General features: G+C 41.1%; 1 protein-coding gene across 1 annotated transcript in view; it reads left to right on the top strand.

The window, feature by feature from the left end:
- The window catches only part of LOC311040946 (sodium- and chloride-dependent GABA transporter 2-like), a 28,628-nt gene extending 6,986 nt beyond the window's left edge, over window positions 1-21,642 (top strand). The window contains exons 3-15 of the mRNA XM_084051383.1: window positions 639-779; window positions 982-1,072; window positions 2,267-2,399; window positions 5,141-5,275; window positions 5,606-5,709; window positions 7,071-7,195; window positions 7,762-7,874; window positions 8,542-8,679; window positions 8,905-9,007; window positions 14,806-14,906; window positions 15,336-15,506; window positions 18,507-20,553; window positions 21,265-21,642. Coding sequence (XP_083907509.1) covers window positions 639-779; window positions 982-1,072; window positions 2,267-2,399; window positions 5,141-5,275; window positions 5,606-5,709; window positions 7,071-7,195; window positions 7,762-7,874; window positions 8,542-8,679; window positions 8,905-9,007; window positions 14,806-14,906; window positions 15,336-15,506; window positions 18,507-18,635 — 1,484 coding nt within the window. The 3' untranslated portion in view covers window positions 18,636-20,553; window positions 21,265-21,642. The remainder of the gene's footprint in view (window positions 1-638; window positions 780-981; window positions 1,073-2,266; window positions 2,400-5,140; window positions 5,276-5,605; window positions 5,710-7,070; window positions 7,196-7,761; window positions 7,875-8,541; window positions 8,680-8,904; window positions 9,008-14,805; window positions 14,907-15,335; window positions 15,507-18,506; window positions 20,554-21,264) is intronic.

Here is a 21,642-nt window from a genome sequence, read left to right as displayed (position 1 = left end):
TGAAATGAAATGAGAAAAAACGTTACTATCTTCGAAATAGGCTGCCCATTTGATTTGTATATGGACATTTGTTTTACATCCAAACGTATGAAATATCAACCTTTGGTGGAACGTATTATGGCCTTGGGATATAACTGTCAACTTATTGTCCTTGTGTTTGGGAGTCTGGGCCACGTCCACAAACTTGTGCTCCGCGGCATGCAATTAGGTGGATTGCAAAAGACAAATGCAAAAAAGTTGGCTAAATACTGTTCTGTCTCAGCTATTATGGGCAGTCTGTCTATCTGGAGAAGGCGATGTTTCATTTACCCTTGAGTGGCAAAAAAAACAAAAAAAAACAACTGTTGAATCTCTGTATATAGTATGTCATCAATTCGTTATCTTTTTTTTTTTTTTCCTCTGTGTGTTAAGCATGTGCAGCAGTTGTATCTGGTTTGCCCGTATAATGTGACCTTCTTCTGATCAATGTTTGGATCTATCATGTATTGCGCTTTTTGTGCAGATCCAAATAAAAGAATTCAAATGTGTGTGTGTGTGTGTGTGTGTGTGTGTGTGTGTGTGTGTGTGTGTGTGTGTGTGTGTGTGTGTGTGTGTGTGTGTGTGTGTGTGTGTGTGTGTGTGTGTGTGTGTGTGTGTAGGTCTGGGGTATGCCAGTCAGGTGATGATCCTACATGGGTGTGTGTATTACATCATCATCCTGGCCTGGGCTGTGTACTACCTGGTGTACAGCTTCCAGCCTGTACTGCCCTGGTCCCACTGTAACAACACCTGGAATACCGGTAACTATATATATATATATATATATATATATATACATATACATACATACATATATACATATATAATCCAATTTCATGATCCATTGTGCCGCGGCGCCCAAGTGGAGCCTACTATGAAACCCTGCTCGGCTTGTGTGTGTGTGTGTGTGTGTGCATGATTGCGTGCATGATTGTGTGTGTGCGTGCGTTTGTGTGTTTCCAGAGGACTGTTTCCTGTTTGACTCCCAGAACCAGTCGACCAATAGCAGCGCTCCACCAGAGAATGCTACATCTCCAATCATGGAGTTTTGGGAGTGAGTGACGTTTGCTTGTATTCACTGTAATGTTAACTTCAACTGTAAAACTGTATACATCAGCCTAGGGTTTCATGTCTCTTTTGATTTGAAGTTAAAAGTTCAAAGACAAAAATTAATATGATACAACTAAAACCGGGAACGCATCAGTGTAACCACTTCAATTATTTTATACTTTGGCTATTCAAAAATAAATAGCAGATATACAAGCTCATTGCGCGACACTGAGTGCTATTTTGGAAAAATCGTAAAAATTTGTGCAAATCTTTCAATATATATATTTCTAAAGCAAACATTTTTAACTCAAATCTTTGCTTCTGGGGCGGCCAAATACATATCACTTTAGAGATCCTTGACCTGAAAAAGTTTGGGAACCACTGGTTTAGCAATGTTAGGATTTAGAAGACATTTTGTAGAATCAGAACCTCAGGCCTTAATGGGTTAAAATAAGAAAGTAATACAAAAATGAGAAATGAGAAGGCTATGAGAAGATTCATTGTCTCTTTAACTAAATTCTGATGCAACCATAACATAATAATTAAAATGAGCTGTCAGCCTGATTGGATTACACGGATAAACAAAAAAAAATGATGAGTCTTTGTATTGACCAACTTTCACATCCATATTTCAACTTTGTAGAATGTTTTTTTTGTTTTGTTTTTAAATGAATGCCCTAATTTGTCGTAGAAGGGTGTCACGCAAAAAGTAGCACAAATAGGCGATCTACAAGCTCACAATGTGTTGCATCGTTGTCTGTGGGTTTTATAAATATTGAACCAATGAAAAGTATTAACAAGAGCTTGGGACTAAATAACAACCACATTGGATAGATTGGAACACAGGTTTTCTTTTTTCTTTCTTTCTTTCTTCTTTTCCCCTTTTTTGTAATTTTCTGAAAAGTATTAGGTCATAGGTTTGGTATTTGTAGTGCGTTTTAGGAGAGTACATTATGGGAATAACTGACATGTCAAAGCATGAGAAATGAAACATTGATTGTAAAGTCAGACCAGGCTTGTACGTGGATCTCTGACATCATGTTTCCATTCTATGATGACCTCCATTGACTGCTAAAGATGTATTATATCCGTTCAGAGTCCCTAGACTCCATTACCCTGGTTCTCAACTGCGTGTGTTTGTGTTTGTGCTTGTGTGTGTGTGCGTGCGCGAGCATGTGCGTGCGTGTCTCTCTCCCAGGCGCGAGGTGTTGCGTCTGTCCGGCAGTGTGGACTCGTTGGGTCCAGTGAGCTGGAAGCTGGCATTGTGTCTGGCGGTGGTCTGGGTCGTCTGCTACTTCTGTGTCTGGAAGGGAGTCAAGTCCACCGGCAAGGTGAGAGGTAGAACCAAAATGACTTGAGTAAAAGTAGCAATACCACAATGTATAAGTATGCTCAGTTTACAAGTAGAATTTTTAGGCCCAATTAAAGCTCTCGTTACAGGTAACTGATTGATTGATTGAATACTTTATTAGTCATAAATGTAAACAGCACAAGGTACAGTCAGACATTTAGGCTAAAAGGATAACACAAAAAAGCCGTGGGGACTTGTCTCCATTCTGGTCCTGTGTATTCAATTCATCAATGTAAAAGTTCTGTATTCAGTTGTGCTTCGTGTTTTGCTTGCATTATAGCCCTCTAACAGAGTTATTCTCAACCTTTTTTATTTTTATTTCAAGGACCCCTAGTTTGATGCATTAGACCACAGACCCCATTTGATACCTTTTTTTTTAAAATCTCTGGGACCCCTCAATCTACACTGTAAAATCCTCAGTGTTCATTTTTCCATTCGTACACTCTCAGGGTTACAGACCCGTAAGAGTCCATTTGGTTCCATTCGCACACTCTCAGGGTTACCGACCCCATTTGGTTCCTAACTATCAATCATTTGTCTGGGGACCCCCTAGAACCCCTTCAAGGACCCCTGGGGGGTCCCAGGACCCCACATTGAGCCCCGGCGCTCTAAAGTAACCACCATGACCCACTGACATCTATTAGTGCAAGTTCCCCGGCCAGTCAAAATGTCATCTCACAAAATAAAATACTGAACAAGTTTGTTATTTTGTTCCCATCAACCGTGATCTATCCTCTGCCAACGTACACACACACACACACACACACACACACACACACACACACACACACACACACACACACACACACACACACACACACACACACACACACACACACACACACACGTACACACGCGTGCACGTACACGTCCTAAAGTAGATTTTCCTTTCTGAAAAGCTCCCACCCTGCATTGTACACCTGCCAATGCTCTTCGCTCACTAATATTATTTGGAAACATGGTTTTCATAGTTGCATGAAATAGAAATGGAAACTGTCCCACGTTAACATTTGCTGGGTGGAAATGTTTGAATGATTTGATGTGATATTGATGATTCGCTGACTGAAGTATATTGTATTGAACCAGGTCTTTCCAGTCTTAACTTCACATAACCATATTTTAGGCAAATTAATGCCTGAGTTCGTCACACAAAAGTATAAAAAATAGCCGATAATTACAAGCTGAAAACATGCCACATCGCAACACATTGTGAGCTTGTAGATGGGCTAGATTTTTTCTTTTGTTAAGTGAAAATATTTAAGTGTGTGTGCGGGTTTAATAAATATTTGAAGCAATGAAATGTGTTTAAAAAAGCTTGTGACTAAATAATAACTACATCATTATTTACCTTTCCTGGAAAGTAACAGTTTTGGTTTCTGCCAAACTGATTATTTGTTGGGTGGAAATGTTGACATTGATGATAGTCTGACCGAAACGTACGAACCAACTCTAGTTTTCACAATATCGTTGTTGTCGGGCAGAAACCTTGTATCTGTATAATTCAACTTTTCATGTTTTTTTCCTAAATTAATGCCCCACTTCATCATGCAAGACTTTGATGTGTTTTATATTTAATATATATATATATATATATATATATATATATATATATATATATATATATATATATATATATATATATATATATATATATATATATATATATATATAATGCATTTCCAATGGGTTATGCTAGTGGGGAGAGAGAAGGAGACATAAGGAATGACCCTTGTGTTCGTAATCTCACTGTGCCCACAATCTTTACACTACATGTATGTGTTTTACAACACCACGCACAGGTCTGCTCTCCGGTTTAATCTGAAGATCTAAGCTGTGTGATGTTTATGTTTTGAGTTAAGACCATTAATATCAATCCATGTCCCTCTGCACTGTAGCAATTAGTACACCTGGGGCTTTTGCATGCTTAGCCTTTCTGGCCTTTCAAGGAACAATCCACTCAAATGCTATTGCTCATCAATACATAATGCTGGTCAGTGGTGCAAAGTAACTAAGTACATCTATTGAAGTACTATAAAACAATGTACAGTGCTTGTACAATGAACAGCACAATTGCGTCACACACACGCACGCACGCACGCACGCACACGTGCACACACACACACACACACACACACACACACACACACACACACACACACACACACACACACACACACACACACAACCTTCGAAAACACCTAATCTACAAGTTCACTGGAGCATGGAGGCACGCAACATATAGCCAGGTGGGGGCGCACCCCACACCCGCCCGCTATACCCCTCCACCTCCACCCCCGTACTACCATCAGCTATGCAGACAGGTGTATAGAATGGAAACAGGTGTTCCCAAGCTGATCAGCCTATCAAGTCTAAACTCACACACAACACAGACAGAGACACCAACACAAACACAGAGCACTGCCCGGGACCTTGACAATTTGTACTTTTTATACTATTTTCTTTTTTAGCTTGAAGCGAATCCACACAGTTTCTGCAGGAACTGCATTTCTAGTTAAACATAAACAAAATAAATACAAAATAAACAGTTTTGGACATACAAGCTACTTGACAGCGGCAATATGTATTTATTGACTTACTTGTAGTGGCGTCTATGCAACCGTTAGAACTGCGTTCCTGGTATGAAAGCGTCCATGCAACTGCAGTCTATTATTATTGTGCAGTTAAACGGTGTTGCCGACCACTCCTCTGTGGACATTGTAGGTGGTGTACGTGACCGCTACCTTCCCGTATGTCATGCTGCTGGTGCTGCTGGTGCGCGGTGCCACCCTGCCGGGCGCTGCCCAGGGTATGATCTACTACCTCCGACCCAACCACACCCGCCTGGCCGACCCACAGGTATATGCCAAGGAATTGAATTGAATATGGTGTTGACATTTTAAGACCCATTAACACCTTTGACAAAATGCCTTCTAAATCAGTACTTCTCAAAAGTTTTCGTGCCAAGGACCCCCAAAATGATATGTAATTACCTGTGGACCCCCCCCCCCACCTCGCCCCACATCCGAAAATAATTTTTCAAAAATAGCAGATGTACAAGTTCGCAGCGCTTGAGAACCATTTTTGAGAACCACTATACTGTTCTAAACCATCTTTCTAAATCCTAAAAGTTTTCTGAAAAACTTCCTCCCCTCCTCTCCTCTCCTCTCCTCTCCTCTCCTACTGTAGGTATGGATGGATGCAGGGACTCAGATATTTTTTTCATATGGAATTTGTCTGGGCAGTTTGACAGCCCTGGGTAGCTACAACAAGTACAACAATGACTGCTACAAGTAAGACTCACACACACACTCACGCACGCACGCACATGCGTGCAGCGGGTGACAATATACCAGTGAAAGATTATCATCGCCAAAAACACCTTCCGCTTTCAGGAAATGGATAAAAGAACCTGAGTTCCAATGGATCCAATTATCCATTATTATTTGGTTACAAGCTCTTGTTGATATATGTTTTATTAGTTACATGTTTATAAAACCCACACACACACTAGTTTTATTTTCGCGTATTAAAAAAAAAAATCAAACATTGCAGAAGCAGCAGATATACAAACTCACAACATGTCACATTGCGACCCATGAGCTTGTAGATTGGCTATTGTTGCTACTTTTGTTTGACACTGTAGTATGATGAAGTAGGACATTCATTTACGAAAAAAAAGCCAAAGAGAACAAACTTTTGTTTATTTGGAAAAGTTACAGAGTCTGACTTTAACTAATGCCCTAAACTTAACCTGACCTGAATTATTTTACCCCAAAACCTAAAACCCAGAGTCAGAACATAAAATGTCTGTTCTTCACGGGAAACACGCACATGCACACGCACACACGCACACCCACCCACACACACACACACACACACACACACACACACACACACACACACACACACACACACACACACACACACACACACACACACACACACACACACACACACACACACACACACACACACACACACACACACACGTGCGCACACCCAAACCAAAGAACCATTACAGACGTATGCAGCTGTTTCCTGGGCATACGGGCGGTCGAGTGCTGCGATTGGCCGATCAGCCTCCGTGAAGAATGGTTGGAATGATCCGAGAAAACACACAGACCGAACCCCACCTTAAAAGAAAAGCCTTGCGCCCCGCTTTTCCCACACTCTCTCCCAAAGCACGCACGCACACACGCACGCACGCACATACGCACACACGCACACACGCACGCACATACGCACGGACACAGAACTCCACACAGAAAGGCCCTTTCGCCAACCCCACTTAGGGTACCGTATGGGCACTGATGTCCCCAGACCCACCACTTAGGGGTCTGGGGACACCCAGGGTCCTTGAGATTTATGTTAAAATATTTAGGTTTGGTGTGACTATTCTGATGGCAGACCCCTGAACAGTGTTTGTGCCGAGTTTGGTGCGGATTGGCATTAGGCTTACAGATAAAAAATTGTGTGTGTGTGTGTGTGTGTGTGTGTGTGTGTGTGTGTGTGTGTGTGTGTGTGTGTGTGTGTGTGTGTGTGTGTGTGTGTGTGTGTGTGTGTGTGTGTGTGTGTGTGTGTGTGTGTGTGTGTGTGTGTGTACGTGTGTGTACGTGTGTGTGTGTGTGTGTGTGTGTGTGTGTTCCTACAGGGACTGCTACATGTTGTGTCTGCTGAACAGTGGGACCAGTTTCCTGGCAGGGTTCGCCATCTTCTCAGTGCTGGGCTTCATGGCCCAGGAGCAAGGAGTGGACATCTCTGAGGTGGCCCAGTCAGGTACCCTCCTCTCCTCTCCTCTCCTCTCCGGGGTCCGGGGACCCCCAGGGGTCCATGGGGGGGTTCCAGGGGGTCCCCAGCAAAAGTAGCAGTTAACATAGCATCACAATCATTTTAACCACTTTATCCATGTATATGTTGGCTATTCAAAAATAGCAGATCTACAAGCTACACCTGCTATTTTTGAAACATTTTGAAAGATATAAAAAAACTTTGGAAAATGTTGAATTATTTAGATTTATTTTAACATAAATCTTTTCTGGGGGTCCTTGGCACGAAACATTTTCAGATGGGGGTCCGAGACAAAAATATGACTAAAACTAAATTACATTTTATTCAAAAGACTATGACTAAACTAAATCAAAATTTGATGTCAAAATGAACACTCCTCTTCAGCCTCTGTCGTTTGAACTGCTTTTCTTTATCGGAACCCTTTTATACGCCTTGGGTTTGAGGAACGGCATTTCCGCATTCCAGGAACGAGGAAGTGACTGGGGCACAGCGTCAAATGTCCCATGAAGTACATTTTGGGAGTGACAGTATAATGTTGGTGTTGTTGTGTTCAGGTCCTGGCCTGGCCTTCATCGCCTACCCCAGAGCAGTGTCCATGATGCCTCTACCTCAACTCTGGTCGGTCTGCTTCTTTCTGATGATCATCATGCTGGGTCTGGACACACAGGTACACACGCACACACATGCATGCCATACAAATCATTGCGATTCATGGTTTAATGGCATTGAATCGTATTTAAATCAAAACTACATTTCTGTTTAGCTTTCAGGCTTTGTGAACAAATAACTGAATATGCAGCAAAATGACAATAACCAGTAGCAATAATTCATTTTTTTCAATAACCAGTAGCAATAATCATAATGTGTTCCCTTCTCGATCCGATACCTGCAACTTTCGGTCAATAAATACCGAGTACAGATCCGATACCAATGCATAACAAAAATATATAAAATGTTATGTATAAAAAATATATATATCTACAATTCCATTCATAACACGGTTAAAGTGCAGCCTCAAGTTTGTATAATAAAAATGTCGATTCCATAGTACAGTAAGAGCATAAAACAAACACAACTGAAGCATTCAAAATACAAAATACTACAATTGTTTACTGCAAATGAAATATAATTATGTCATACATTGTGTGATATTGGAAGGGCCCCGATACCAGCATTTTAGGTGTAGTATTGTCAGCTTTTCCGATACTGCTATCAGCATCAGAACAACTCTACCAATAATCCATATAAATAATATACTGTGGCCAAGACAGGCCATATTTAATCCTGGTATACATGCATTGAACTGGGTGTGTCTGTGTTATCGCTGTGTGCAGTTTGTGAGTCTGGAGGCGTTGATGACCTCGGTGAGTGACCTCTACCCCCGGGTCGTCAGGAAGGGTCGACGCAGAGAGCTGCTGCTGCTGTGTGTCTGTGTGCTGTGTTACCTACTGGCTCTGACCATGACCACTCCTGTATGTATACGCCCTGTCTGTCCGTCCGTCCGTCCGTGTATTCGGTTACCTAATAGGACTGCTCATGATCACACCGGTACATTACACACTGTGTTTGCGTGTGGCGTGCGTGTGTGTGTGTGCATGAATATGTACCCAGCAATTATATAATTCTCTGTCAACAAAACCGCAAATCTCTCTCTCTCTCTCTCTCTCTCTCTCTCTCTCTCTCTCTCTACCCCCCAGGGTGGTCTCTATGTGTTCCAGATCTATGATCACTACTCCTGCAGTGGAGCCAGTCTCCTGCTCCTCTCCATATTCCAGTCTGTGGCCATCGGCTGGGTCTACGGTTCGATTTCACACACACACACACACACACACACACACACACACACACACACACACACACACACACACACACACACACACACACACACACACACCATGCCATATTTAAAACTTTTAGCCATTTCTTACCGTAAGCCTAAAGCCAAAAATAGCAGCTATGCAAGCTCACGTGTCAGGCATGACTATAACCTGACATCGAAATGTCTAATCCCAGCCCTGACCCAGTGGTGGAAAAAGTACTCATTTGTTACTTAAGTAAAAGTATCAATACTGCAATGTAGAAAAAGTAAAAGTCTGGAATTCAAAATGTACTTGAGTAAAAGTACGAAAGCATTGGTTTCAAAATGTCTACCAAAAGTAGAAAGTATACTCATTATGCAGAATGTCCCATTTCACAAGTTTTCAAATGTATAAAAGGTAGACCAATCTTTTGGGTTGTGGAGCTTGTAGATCGGCTATTTTCAAATGACCGAAATATATATAGAGCTGAAGTGGTTAATGTATGTTTTGCAATAATAATCAAATTCTACAAGTAACTAGTAACTAAAGTAATTGTAGTGGAGTAAAAGTACAATATTTGCCTCTGAGATGTAGTGGAGTAAAAGTACTGAAAATTGGAAATGCTCCTGTAAAGTAAAAAATACCTCAAAATTGTACTTAAGTGCCCTGACCCCAACCGGAATCAAAAGTAGCAGTTAACATAGCATCACAATCATTTTAACCACTTTATCCATGTATATGTTGGCTATTCAAAAATAGCAGATCTACAAGCTACACCTGTTATTTTTGAAACATTTTGAAAGATATAAAAAAACGTTGGAAAATGTTGAATTATTTAGATTTATTTTAACATAAATCTTTTCTGGGGGTCCTTGGCACGAAACATTTTCAGATGGGGGTCCGAGACAAAAATATGACTAAAACTAAATTACGTTTTATTCAAAAGACTATGACTAAACTAAATCAAAATTTGATGTCAAAATGAACGCTCCTCTTCAGCCTCTGTCGTTTGAACTGTCTTTCTTTATCGGAACCCTTTTATACGCCTTGGGTTTGAGGAACGGCATTTCCGCATTCCAGGAACGAGGAAGTGACTGGGGCACAGCGTCAAATGTCCCATGAAGTACATTTTGGGAGTGACAGTATAATGTTGGTGGTGTTGTGTTCAGGTCCTGGCCTGGCCTTCATCGCCTACCCCAGAGCAGTGTCCATGATGCCTCTACCAACCGGAATCTTTTCATGAATGTAAACATATCTCTAGAAAAATCTTTTTTTTTTTAACCCTAATACAACCATTTGTCTTTTCAGGGAAACCAGAAAAATGGTCCCCACAATGTTTATTTCTGAAATGCTACTATACTTGTGGGGGCATTTGGTCCTCACTAGTATATTAATACACGCATGCACGCACGCACGCACGCACGCACGCACGCGCGCGCGCGCGCGCGCACACACACACACACACACACACACACACACACACACACACACACACACACACACACACACACACACACACACACACACACACACACACACACACACACACAGTGTGTGAGAGTGCGAGTTGTTGTGTTCACATTTGCACATGTCATGGGCATGAGCGCTAGGCATGGGCATTTGGGCTTGTTTTTTTAGTTTTTTGTTATTTTTAAACACGTGGAGTGTTCCGTGCAGAAACGTAGTTCAACGTACCATGATGGCTTCAAAGCAGAATGTTGTGCACATCCACATGTCAGTGGTGCAGGTCAGCAACAGTATAAAAACACTTTGAAAAAGGAAAAATCTAAACAATATCTTATTCACTTTATTCCTGGCCACGCCCACCTTGGCCATGCATGACTATTATTTGTTGTTTTCATTTTTGTCTTTTGTTTAGTCTTTGGTTTCTTTTACAAAGTGATGGCCAACGTTTGTAGCTGCTAAAAATATGGATGGGGCGATATTAAATAATAATTGTGATTAGCGATATTATCGCGATAAGCAAAATATATGATTGTTATTATCCCTATGCTCGTTGGAACTACCGTACCAGCAACCTAGGAGTTGAGGCATTACATTTAGTCTGACTCGGTTCCACAGATACATATTGTGAAAAGCTGATCTACATGCACAACGCCTCACAATGCAAGGCGTTGTGAGCTATTTTCTACATTTTTGCTAGGTAATATTTGGCTAATGTTTGACAATTTTTTTAATAGTATAGTTTGTTGATTACCTTTGATGCAGTTATAATGTATTATTATTGATTCATTTGCAATGCATTAAAAAGGCCTTAAAAGTCTTTAAATTGTCACTTAAGAAATGTCCAGCCGATCAACAACGTGAGCACGATCACGTCAAAGTGATCACAATGGAGGTTGCCGATCTGCTATTTTCAGCGAAAGCTTTCCCCACAGAAAACAGAAAAGATACTAGTATAGAGCCCTGAGGGACTTCGGTAAACCATGAAAAAAAAAAAAGGGGGAAACAATGTTTAAAAATGTGGCTTTACGTAAAACTATAACTAATTGAAACTGTATTGTGTGTTTACAATACTAACTAAAACAAACTAAAATCATAACGAAAATGTCCTTAGTTTTAGTCTTTGTCAGTATCCCATATGTTTCACATCATGATGGTCATGTCAAAGCATGAACATCCAATACTGCTAGAGTCTTCATCAGGTCAAGATGTATTTATATTATGTGCCTGCAACCTGTAATTAAAAAAGGCTTTAATTTTCCAAGTCTGCTCCAGTGCCTTCCTTCTTCATGCATACCAGCCCCGGCCCGCTCCTGAATTTGTCTTGAGGCGCGGTGGAACCCCTTTGTGACTGCTAGAGTCTTCTACGAGTTACAATTATATACAATTATGTAAATAATTTCTATGAGTTTCGTGTAATTGTCAGTTAATTAGTCCTAAAGGGATACTGGTTTTATTTTTAACCACTTAAACACCCCATCCCTAATGAGCACATTGGTGCACACATACACAGACACACACACACACACACACACACACACACACACACACACACACACACACACACACACACACACACACACACACACACACACACAGCGTATTAACATCCTAAGTAGGATTGGCTGCTAGCCAGAAGAACCGCTGCAACCCCCCCGCCCCCCAAGGCCCTAAACCTGCCCTGGGGCCCGTCATGTTGAAATCTCAGCCAGCCAGAAGGCCCCAGGGAGCCCCTGTCCAACCCAGACCCGGTACTTCTTAAATTATGTTCATAGCGTGTTGTTTAGCCTGCCTCGGCGCTGGATCGGTGGCGCCTAACGCGAGGAAGCCGACCGCGGCACGCGTAGCTAACGACATCACTGCTACAGCCTGCTAGATTGTAAACCAAGGGTCTTCAACGTTTTTGGAGGCTGCAAGGACCCCTTAGCTGAGAGAGAGATGGAGCAGGGACCCCCACCCCACTGCATTAAGTATAACATAATATTACTTTGCAGATTCAACTTTTACATATTTCAAAGACTTGTTTGACAGCTCTATCATCAGTGTTGTTTTTTACACGTTACCTATTCTATTAACATGTTGTATTCATGTAAATGTTTTTTTTTTAGATGTTTTAGCCACTAAAACCCTCAATACTCGAAAAAACGAGTTGGTCTGCTCTTCTTTCCCTCTACATCAAATCTCCTGGCTCACAATGCTTTGTGATCAGCTATCCTCTCCACCCCGAAGTTTTTAAAGGGATATTTCACTTTCAAACATGTTTGGGGTCATTTTAACGCCTACTCTGGCTTTAGTGAGCACCCCACACAGTTTTTAAGTTGCTTGATTCAGTATTTAGATATTTTATATACATTTTATCAGACACGCCCCTTTCCTATACAAACCCATTGTAACTTCAAACTCCATTTTAAAGGTATAGGGTAAATTATATTGTTTGGTTAAAACAAAACGTTTTTTATTAAAAAGTTAAAGCTCTATATTCTGATAATAATCATTGCTATAGAGTGTTTGTTCAGTCACAGGGGTCTCCCTGTCTCTCTAGCTCTTTAATAAACAGAAGACTAATTTTCAGCTAGGTGACAAAGTACCCATTTATCAGCTTTATTATGTGGTTGCCCTAACAGGGATTCCAGGGCAACCACACTAATAGTACTCTTCCTACTTTATTCTTTATTCTAGCCGTGCTACTCCTCCCACAGTTTTTTCCCCCCAATTTTGTGCCATATGTCAAAATGACCGGCTTCACCGGGAATCGTGTGCTTGTATTTTGCGAAAGAGATTGGTTAAATAGTTTAATTGATATTGATTTATTAGTGCATTAAATGTCCCCATACCCTTTAATGGGAAAATGAAAAACTCAAATTCAAGTATTTTCTTCTCAGAAACCGTAAGGGCTAGAGTTACAAGACTTGGAGGGGAGGTTCATAATTTGCGAAATGATTACAAAAAATATTACACCAGTCGGCCTCATGGTGGCGCTATAACAGCCCACTTTACGTTTTGGCCTATAACTCTTGAACCGTAGGTTGTATAATAAAAATCTTTTGTTCCCTAGATTCCTTAGCTCATGACGCAACTCCCCATTTAGGCCACGCCCATTTGCGTCAGGATAGAGTTTCCGCCACTTAGAATTTTCTTCAAAATGCACTTTTAGCTCCTCCTCCCACACATTTTGTCCAAATTTCAATTTAAATGGCTTCCAAGGTTAGTGGGAGGGGCCTGTTTTACAAAAAAGGCCAAAAATCACAAACGAAAACTCCAGTCAATCCCAAATTTGAATCACATACGTAAAGTGGTTTACTCAACAAATCCCCAAAAGCATTTTCACTTTGATCCATAGGGGGCGCCACAAATGCACAAAATGTAACCGTTTGATGCAAAAACATTATTTTGGGGGGGATCAATCCTCTCAAAATGAAACGCAAGTGATCTCAGGAGTGACGTGACAATGTCATTGGCGCAGCCTTTGATGGTATTCCTCCCAGCGTATTCCTCGAGTCCCGGCGGCCGCGACCCGCGACTGGCGTCAGCACAACCACTCTTTGCAATTTCCCTGAATTGCCAATATTCTAGTTTTTATAGTGTTCCAGTTACAATTGTGTCTGCTCATATATTTGTGTCATCACTTCCAATTTCACTTATTTAATATGTATACTGACTGAGTTCTCCATCCTGATTGGATAAAATTGGTATCCATGAAAATGCTTTTTCTGAAGCGCTGGAGAGACATGGAGACTCCTGTTAGTGAATAAACACTCTACAGCAGCGTTTCCCAAACTTTTTTGGCCGTGCACCCTGTTACCTACCTTCTTTCTGACAGTGAAACTACAGTCATATGAACTGTCACTTGAACTCTCTTCCTTATTCGAGTCAATTTCAAAGCAGGAAACTGGGCCTTATACTCCACTACATCTCAGAGGCAAATATTGTACTTTTACTCCACTACAATTATTTGATAACTTTAGTTACTAGTTACTTTGTAGATATAAATTATTACATTATAAAACATACATTAACCACTTTAGCCCTATGTTATACCTAGGCTATTTCAAAATAGCCGATCTACAAGCTTGCGTTGTGAGCTTGTAGATCTGCTATTTTAAAACATTTTTGTACTTTTACTTTTGGTACTTTAAGTACATTTTATACCAATACTTGTGTACTTTTACTCAAGTAAATTTTCAATTCTGGACTTTTACTTGTAACAGTACTTCTATATTCCAGTATTGATACTTTTACTTAAGTAAAACATTTTAGAACTTTTTCCACCGCTGTTTTTTTTTTGACAGGTTTCCAGGTGTACATTCATGCTATGTTGACTGTTTCCCCGTGCAGGTCCCGAGCGCTTCAGCGCCAACATCAGGGATATGATTGGCTACAGCCCGCCGTACGTCTTCACGCTGTGCTGGAAGTACCTGACCCCCGCCGTGTGCATCGTGAGTTCACCTTTCACCCCCTGATCTGTGACAACCCGCCTGACATCACCCAACAACACTTGGTGTCCGCTTGCTATTGAGGACTGTCTGTCTGCGTTTTGAGCTTGTAGATCGTCTATTTTCAGAGTGTGACACACACAGCGAACCATAAAACGTTGTGTATTTGTTCTACTGGATCTCTTCTCCAATAGTCCTTCCCTAACATTTTTGTCTAGTTGTGATTTGTTGACAAAAGAGTCAGTACATTTAGTACATTTTAGTCATCATAGCTAAGTTTTTATTTACTCAACAAGGAAGGTGACATTTTTTTTTTCATCATAGTTTTAGTCGACAAAATTAGGACTCAGCCTGACAAAATGTTTCAGTCATGATATTTAGTATTTTTCTTTATTCCATGAGGACTAACATTGTGTCTCTGTCTCCGTACAGGGTACGTTCATCTTCTCCCTGGTGCGGTGGTCTCCTCTCAGTCTGGGTAAGGGGCTGGTAGCTCCGGCCTGGGCCACGGCTCTGGGCTGGGTCCTCACTCTGTCCTCTGTATCCCTGCTGCCTGCCTGGGCTGTGTACGCTGTGGCCACCACCCCTGGTCCCTTGATGGAGGTTAGAAAGCACATGCACGCATACACACACACACACACACGCACACACACACACACACACACACACTTTTCCAAATTTGGCTACTTTAGTCAACTAAAACTACAGTTGATTTAGTCAACTTAAATGTATTTTGGCGGGCCTTCATGGTGTTGTAATGCCTGATTTATACTTAACTGTGTGCCGAAATATAGCTGATCTACAAGCTCTACGTGTCGCAGCAGGAGCGCAACACCAGTGCACAACCAAGCATAAAGTGACTTAGTTTACTGGATCTCTTCTCCGCTAGTCCCTCCCTCACATTTTGGTCTAGTTTTTATTTGTTGCCGAAATTGTCAGCACATTTAGTCATAGTTTTTGCCATTATAGCTTAGTTTTTGTTTAGTTTTTGTCAGTGAAAAAAGTTAGTCGACGAACATTTCTCGTCATAGTTTTAGTCGACAAAATTAACACTAACACGCACACACAGACACACACACACGTGCGCTTGCGCTCACACACATCCCTGGAACTCTCTCTGTCACAGGTTGTGCATGCACACAGCGGTCAGGTATTATCTTGTACTAGACCATACCTGTCGGGGCATATGAGCACCCAAAGTGTGCAGTTTGGGTTATGCACTGTGCACAGACAGTATATCAGGGATAGAAAGTGAGTTTGTACTCTGTACTGTGTACTACAACACACACGCATGCATGCATCCCGTCGCCGCGTTGTGCAGCCACAGTCAACACACACAAACACCCGCGCATAAACAGTTCCAACAGCCGGAGCCGCCCCCCGTCGCCAACACACACGCGCGCACACACACACACACACACACACACACACACACACACACACACACACACACACACACACACACACACACACACACCAGGGGTCATCACCATGGCAGCTTGTGATAGACATTTTTATTAATATTTCATTTTTGCCACGGACATGCAAAATAATAATCTTACCAAAAACACAGTGGCCTAGCCCTAAATGTATACTAATGGACTCCTAATGTGTAATAGGGTCTATTCCAATGTGCTGCAGATTTTAAAACGATAGTATGTCTGCATTAACTACTGTGCCACTTAACACATTTACTGCCAATCCCGAGATATCTCGGGACATTAAATCCACCCGTTACCCGCGGATACCGAGATGTCTCGGGATCGTCTTTTTATGTGGTTTGATAACGAAAACATTTTTTTTGGTACCATCCTTGATGTTTTTTTTTCCCATGACGCTTCCGGTCCATCCTATGAGAAAATGTCCGACAACCGTTTCCGGTTCGTTTTTTATCCTGAAAAAACATTTTTTTCCTGGTTTTGGCTAAAGATCATGGTTTTCACACAGTTTAAAAAACGAATGGTAAGCTCCGGTTGTATTTTCTTTTCTTTGATCGACGAACGGTTATCCTCTTTGTGTTTAAAAACGATCTGATAGCCGATCGGAGGCTAAGCTAATCTAAGATGGCCGGTGGGGAAACGTCACAGCCAAACGGATATGACGTTTGCAGCCTGTTTGAGCCGCTGATATCACAGAAGAAGAAGAAGAAAGAAAAGCCTAAACATTATGAGGGCTCGTACGTCCGTCGTTGCTGTTTATAATCACCATCCGATCGCGGATTTTAATGGATATAAAATGTTTGTGGACGGTTCAAAAGGCTATAAAACTCAAATCGCTGGCAGTGGGTGAGTACCTTATGAATAAACTCTGGCGGTGAATGTGTTAACGACCAACAAATTAAATCCTAATTATTTTGGATAATAATAATTGAGTCTCATCAGTACAGACAGTGCTTCAACCTCAAAAGGGCCTCATAGCTGCAAAGGTGAGTGGGTGCGTATTATACATCATATGGCTAATATAGAGATTGCTGGCTTTTCAAAAGACAGTGTTACTTGAGGACAGAAGGAGATCAAGTTCTACCAGCTATACCATTTGATTTGTTTGGATTTGTTTGACGTGATGGAATTATCACGTCAAACAAATCCAAACAAATCAAATGTAGCTTGTAGGGTGTGTCTTTTTTCCATTGTTACATGTGCATACCTTGGATTTTCTCATCAACAGAGAATACCTGATCACCTTAATGTAATCCACTAGCTACTGTACCGTGCCAAACCAAATGGTATAGCTCGTAGAACTTGATCTCCTCCTGTCCTCAAGTAACACTGTCTTATGAAAAGCCAGCAAACTCTATATTAGCCATTTGATGTATAATACGCACCCACTCACCTTCGCAGCTAAGTGGCCCCTTTGAGGTTGAAGCACTGTCTGTACTGATGAGACTCAATTATTATTATCCAAAATAATTAGGATTTAATTTGTTGGTCGTTAAGTGGCACAGTAGTTAATGCAGACATACTATTGTTTTAAAATGTGCAGCACATTGGAATAGACCCTATGACACATTAGGAGTCCATTAGCATACATTTAGGGCTAGGCCACTGTGTTTTTGGTAAGATGATTATTTTGTCCATGGCAAAAAATAAATAATAATGAAAATGTCCATCCCAAGCTGCCAATGGTGATGACCCCTGCCTGATGCAATTGTGTGTACAGGTACCATGTGCAATAGGCCTACTAAAAATCTCCTACAACTCATGTAATGAGCATGTTACTTTACGAGTCACCAAAGTTATTCAAACGCATTCTTATATGTTTCTACATTATAATTAAGAAAATATATAGGCTATATCTAGATTTTTTTTTTTCAAACTAAAAAATGTGCCACGGACATAGACATGTCTTGCCACGGACATGTCTGTCCCCCGTCGCGAATACACACACAGACACACACACACACACACACACACACACACACACACACACACACACACACGGCCGTCGTGCAAACACAAATAATGTATATACTACTGACATTCATTACATTATATGTAGGATTATTATCATGTCTGCTGAGATGCTGAGATATAGACATACAGTAGCTGTGTTGCGTTGAATTCTATTGGCTGATCCTTCATGACCCTCCTCCTCTGCCCACAGCGTATTCGTCATCTGTGTCGGCCTGTGGACGGCTCAGGTCTGGATGGCCCCGCCCCTCACTGCCACGTGGCCAATGGAACAGCTCTACCCCTCACCCGAATCCAACCCAAACCTGACCCCAAAATATGACCCAAGGGGCTGGTTCCAAACCTGCTTTTTTTTTTTTTACATGGAGACCCCCGTTCTTACATTGTTCCCATTGACACACACATTCACCAGTAGTGTAAAGTAACTAAGCACACGTACTACTGCACTTATGCACACTTTTGAGGTGTTTCTGCTTTACTGGAGTATTTCCAATATTCAGTCATTTCACTTCCACTCCACTATACTGGCACGCTGACTCTCAGAGGCTCTCAGAAAACTTTAGTTACTAGTTACTTTGTAGATTTGGATTATTATCACAACACATATATGAACCACTTCAGCCCCATATTTACTTTGGCCATTTGAAAATAGCAGATCTACAAGCTCACAACGTGACACATCGCAACACGTTGTGATGTGTAGATCAGCTATTTGCAAAATATTTGTATACATCGAAAACTGGGACATTGTGCTTAATGAGTACTTTTACTTTTGGTACATTACAGTAAGTATATTTTGATGCCAGTACTTTCATATGTTTACTCAAGTACATTTTGAATATAATACTTTTACTTGTAACAGAGTATTTCTATAGTGCGGCATTGATACTTTTACTAAGTGACAAATGTGAGTACTTCATCTATCACTGACATTCACCCATTCACACACACACATGGATCTTCTGATTGGTCTCTGCGACTCCCTGACTGACCAACCAGCAAGCTCCTATTAACGGTTGTTAATGCTGAGCTTGCTAAACATGAAAAAAACTGAACTGAAAAACTGTTTTTCAATGATAGTTGATGTAGAGATACTTTAGGATATGTGTCCAACCAAGCAACAACAACCAATGGGCGTGAAGAGAGGCAGGATCACAGGTGGGGCTTGACAAAGGGCCAATTGGTCCTCATTAACACTCATTTTAAGATGACACCGTTGTCACGTTCAGAGTTACCATGACTCTGAGACACAGAGTGACTAGACAGAAATGATGCCATCTTATAATGAGCGTCAGTGAGGTCCACATACATGAAGATAAGGTTGAACATGAGTGAAGCGCTCCTTTAACTTTGACTGCCAGAGTATTTTCATAATATACTCACCAAGTGCCAGCAATTTTCGTGTTTTATAACCTTTTCAACCGGTCACAGAAATGTTATATCCATTATAATCCATCGTCTGACCGTGTGTATAAACAAACACGATCCATGCACCAACCCCCAAAGGGTTAAGTTTTCAGAGCCGAGCTGTCTTGAAGTAGTTTTCACCCGCGCAGCCAGGCTGCAGGCAATAATGCACGTATTCCCCCCCCCCCCCCCCCCCCCGATGGCCACAGAACATTTATATATATTCATCCGCATCCGGGTGAGTGGAAAGTGAGTGGAAAGGGAACCTGATGACGGATGTTACAGAGAACAGCGTGATCGTATATTAAACAATTAAAAAGCTATTCGGCCAAGTGGACCAAGTAGCAATTGACTCGAAAACGCGTCGATGGCAGTCAAAGAGTTAAGTGGGGAAGGATCATTCAAAAAGAAAAAAAGTATTATTATTATTATCTTAACGCACAAGGATGGGGATTGGTTGACTAAAGGTCAACTTGCTCCTTTCCGACATAAAATAAATATTTAAAAAAACTTCCGGTTCGGGTGCACGAGTTCTGAGAAAAAAGTTCTGAGGCCGGCCATCAGAAGTTCTGAATGACGTCGACTTTCCTTTCCCAACAATAATGTTCGGACGTTGGAAGGAGCGTGTATTGGGCCTTAAATGAATATTTCACCCAAAATATGACTTTTTTCCTATCAATTAATCACCTTATGAATCCTTGAATACATGGAGATGTTGTTGTTTTTGTCACATTCCTTGAGCCAATAATCCAATATTTGAGTTAATAGGGGGCCAATGTTAAGAGCAAAACCATATTTAAAACATTCTCTTTGAAGCTGGATCATCAGTATTAGTCCAGGGGCCAAGACATATTTTGGTACCAACTAAGGTGACCGTAAAGTTTTTGTATTTTTGTCTTCCTACATGTCTCTAGTTTATATTTTGGTATGATAACCCTTCCAATCTTGTAGCTTAATGGCAGTTATCACTACCTACCGGCTAGTGTATCCGGTAGGAGACACAAAGTAGAATTTTTGTGTCTCCTACACCCGGGCATCAAATTATTGCGACAAAAAACAAAATATATCCATGTATTCAAGGCTTCATGGGGTGTGCAATTGATAGAAAATAAATCATTTTTTGGGTGAACTCCTCTTTAAGTTTCCCAGGGGGACTCTCAACCCATTCAGCTATGACCACCCTAGACCGAAGGAGGGTCAACTTTTACAAGCTTATGGAAAGCAGTCTTTTTGCAAACACCAACAATCTGAGAAGTTATCAATTGCACACCCCATGAAGCCTTGAATACATGGATATATTTTGTTTTTTGTCGCAATAATTTGATGCCCGGGTGTAGGAGACACAAAGATTCTACTTTGTGTCTCCTACCGGATACATTAGCCGGTAGGTAGTGATAACTGTCATTAAGCTACAAGATTGGAAGGGTTATCATACCAAAATATAAACTAGAGACATGTAGGAATACAAAAATACAAAAACTTTACGGTCACCTTAGGTGGTACCAATTTGTGAAAATATCAGTGTTGGCCCCTGGACTATATAGGCTCATCAGTGATTACACTGTGAGAGTTGTTTTGGAGTTTACATTATTATGTCAATAGTTTTGCGTTGGTCTCCTACCGCAGCGGACACTGGGTATATTGAAGTATTGCCTCAGGAATGCGACAAAAACATATTTTTTTGGTATTCCAAAGTATTCCTTTGTTTAAGACATAATTACCTGGGTTTGAATGGAAGCATGGTGCTTTCTGGCTGTAATTGGAGGTATGTTTTAATGTGAATGTTCTGCTGTCATTCTTGGTGACTTGAATCTCATCTGTAGTGACTCTGTGAGTCGCACCAGTTTTTTGTATGTTTTTGTTCTTTATAAAGTGTTGATTTGTTATTAAAAAAAAGGTGATTAAAGCTACGTACGATCGTT

The sequence above is a fragment of the Gymnoscopelus microlampas genome, assembly GCF_963454915.1.
Source record: "Gymnoscopelus microlampas genome assembly, chromosome: 24".
NCBI lineage: Eukaryota > Metazoa > Chordata > Actinopteri > Myctophiformes > Myctophidae > Gymnoscopelus > Gymnoscopelus microlampas.
This window is presented reverse-complemented; position numbering and strand designations above follow the sequence as displayed.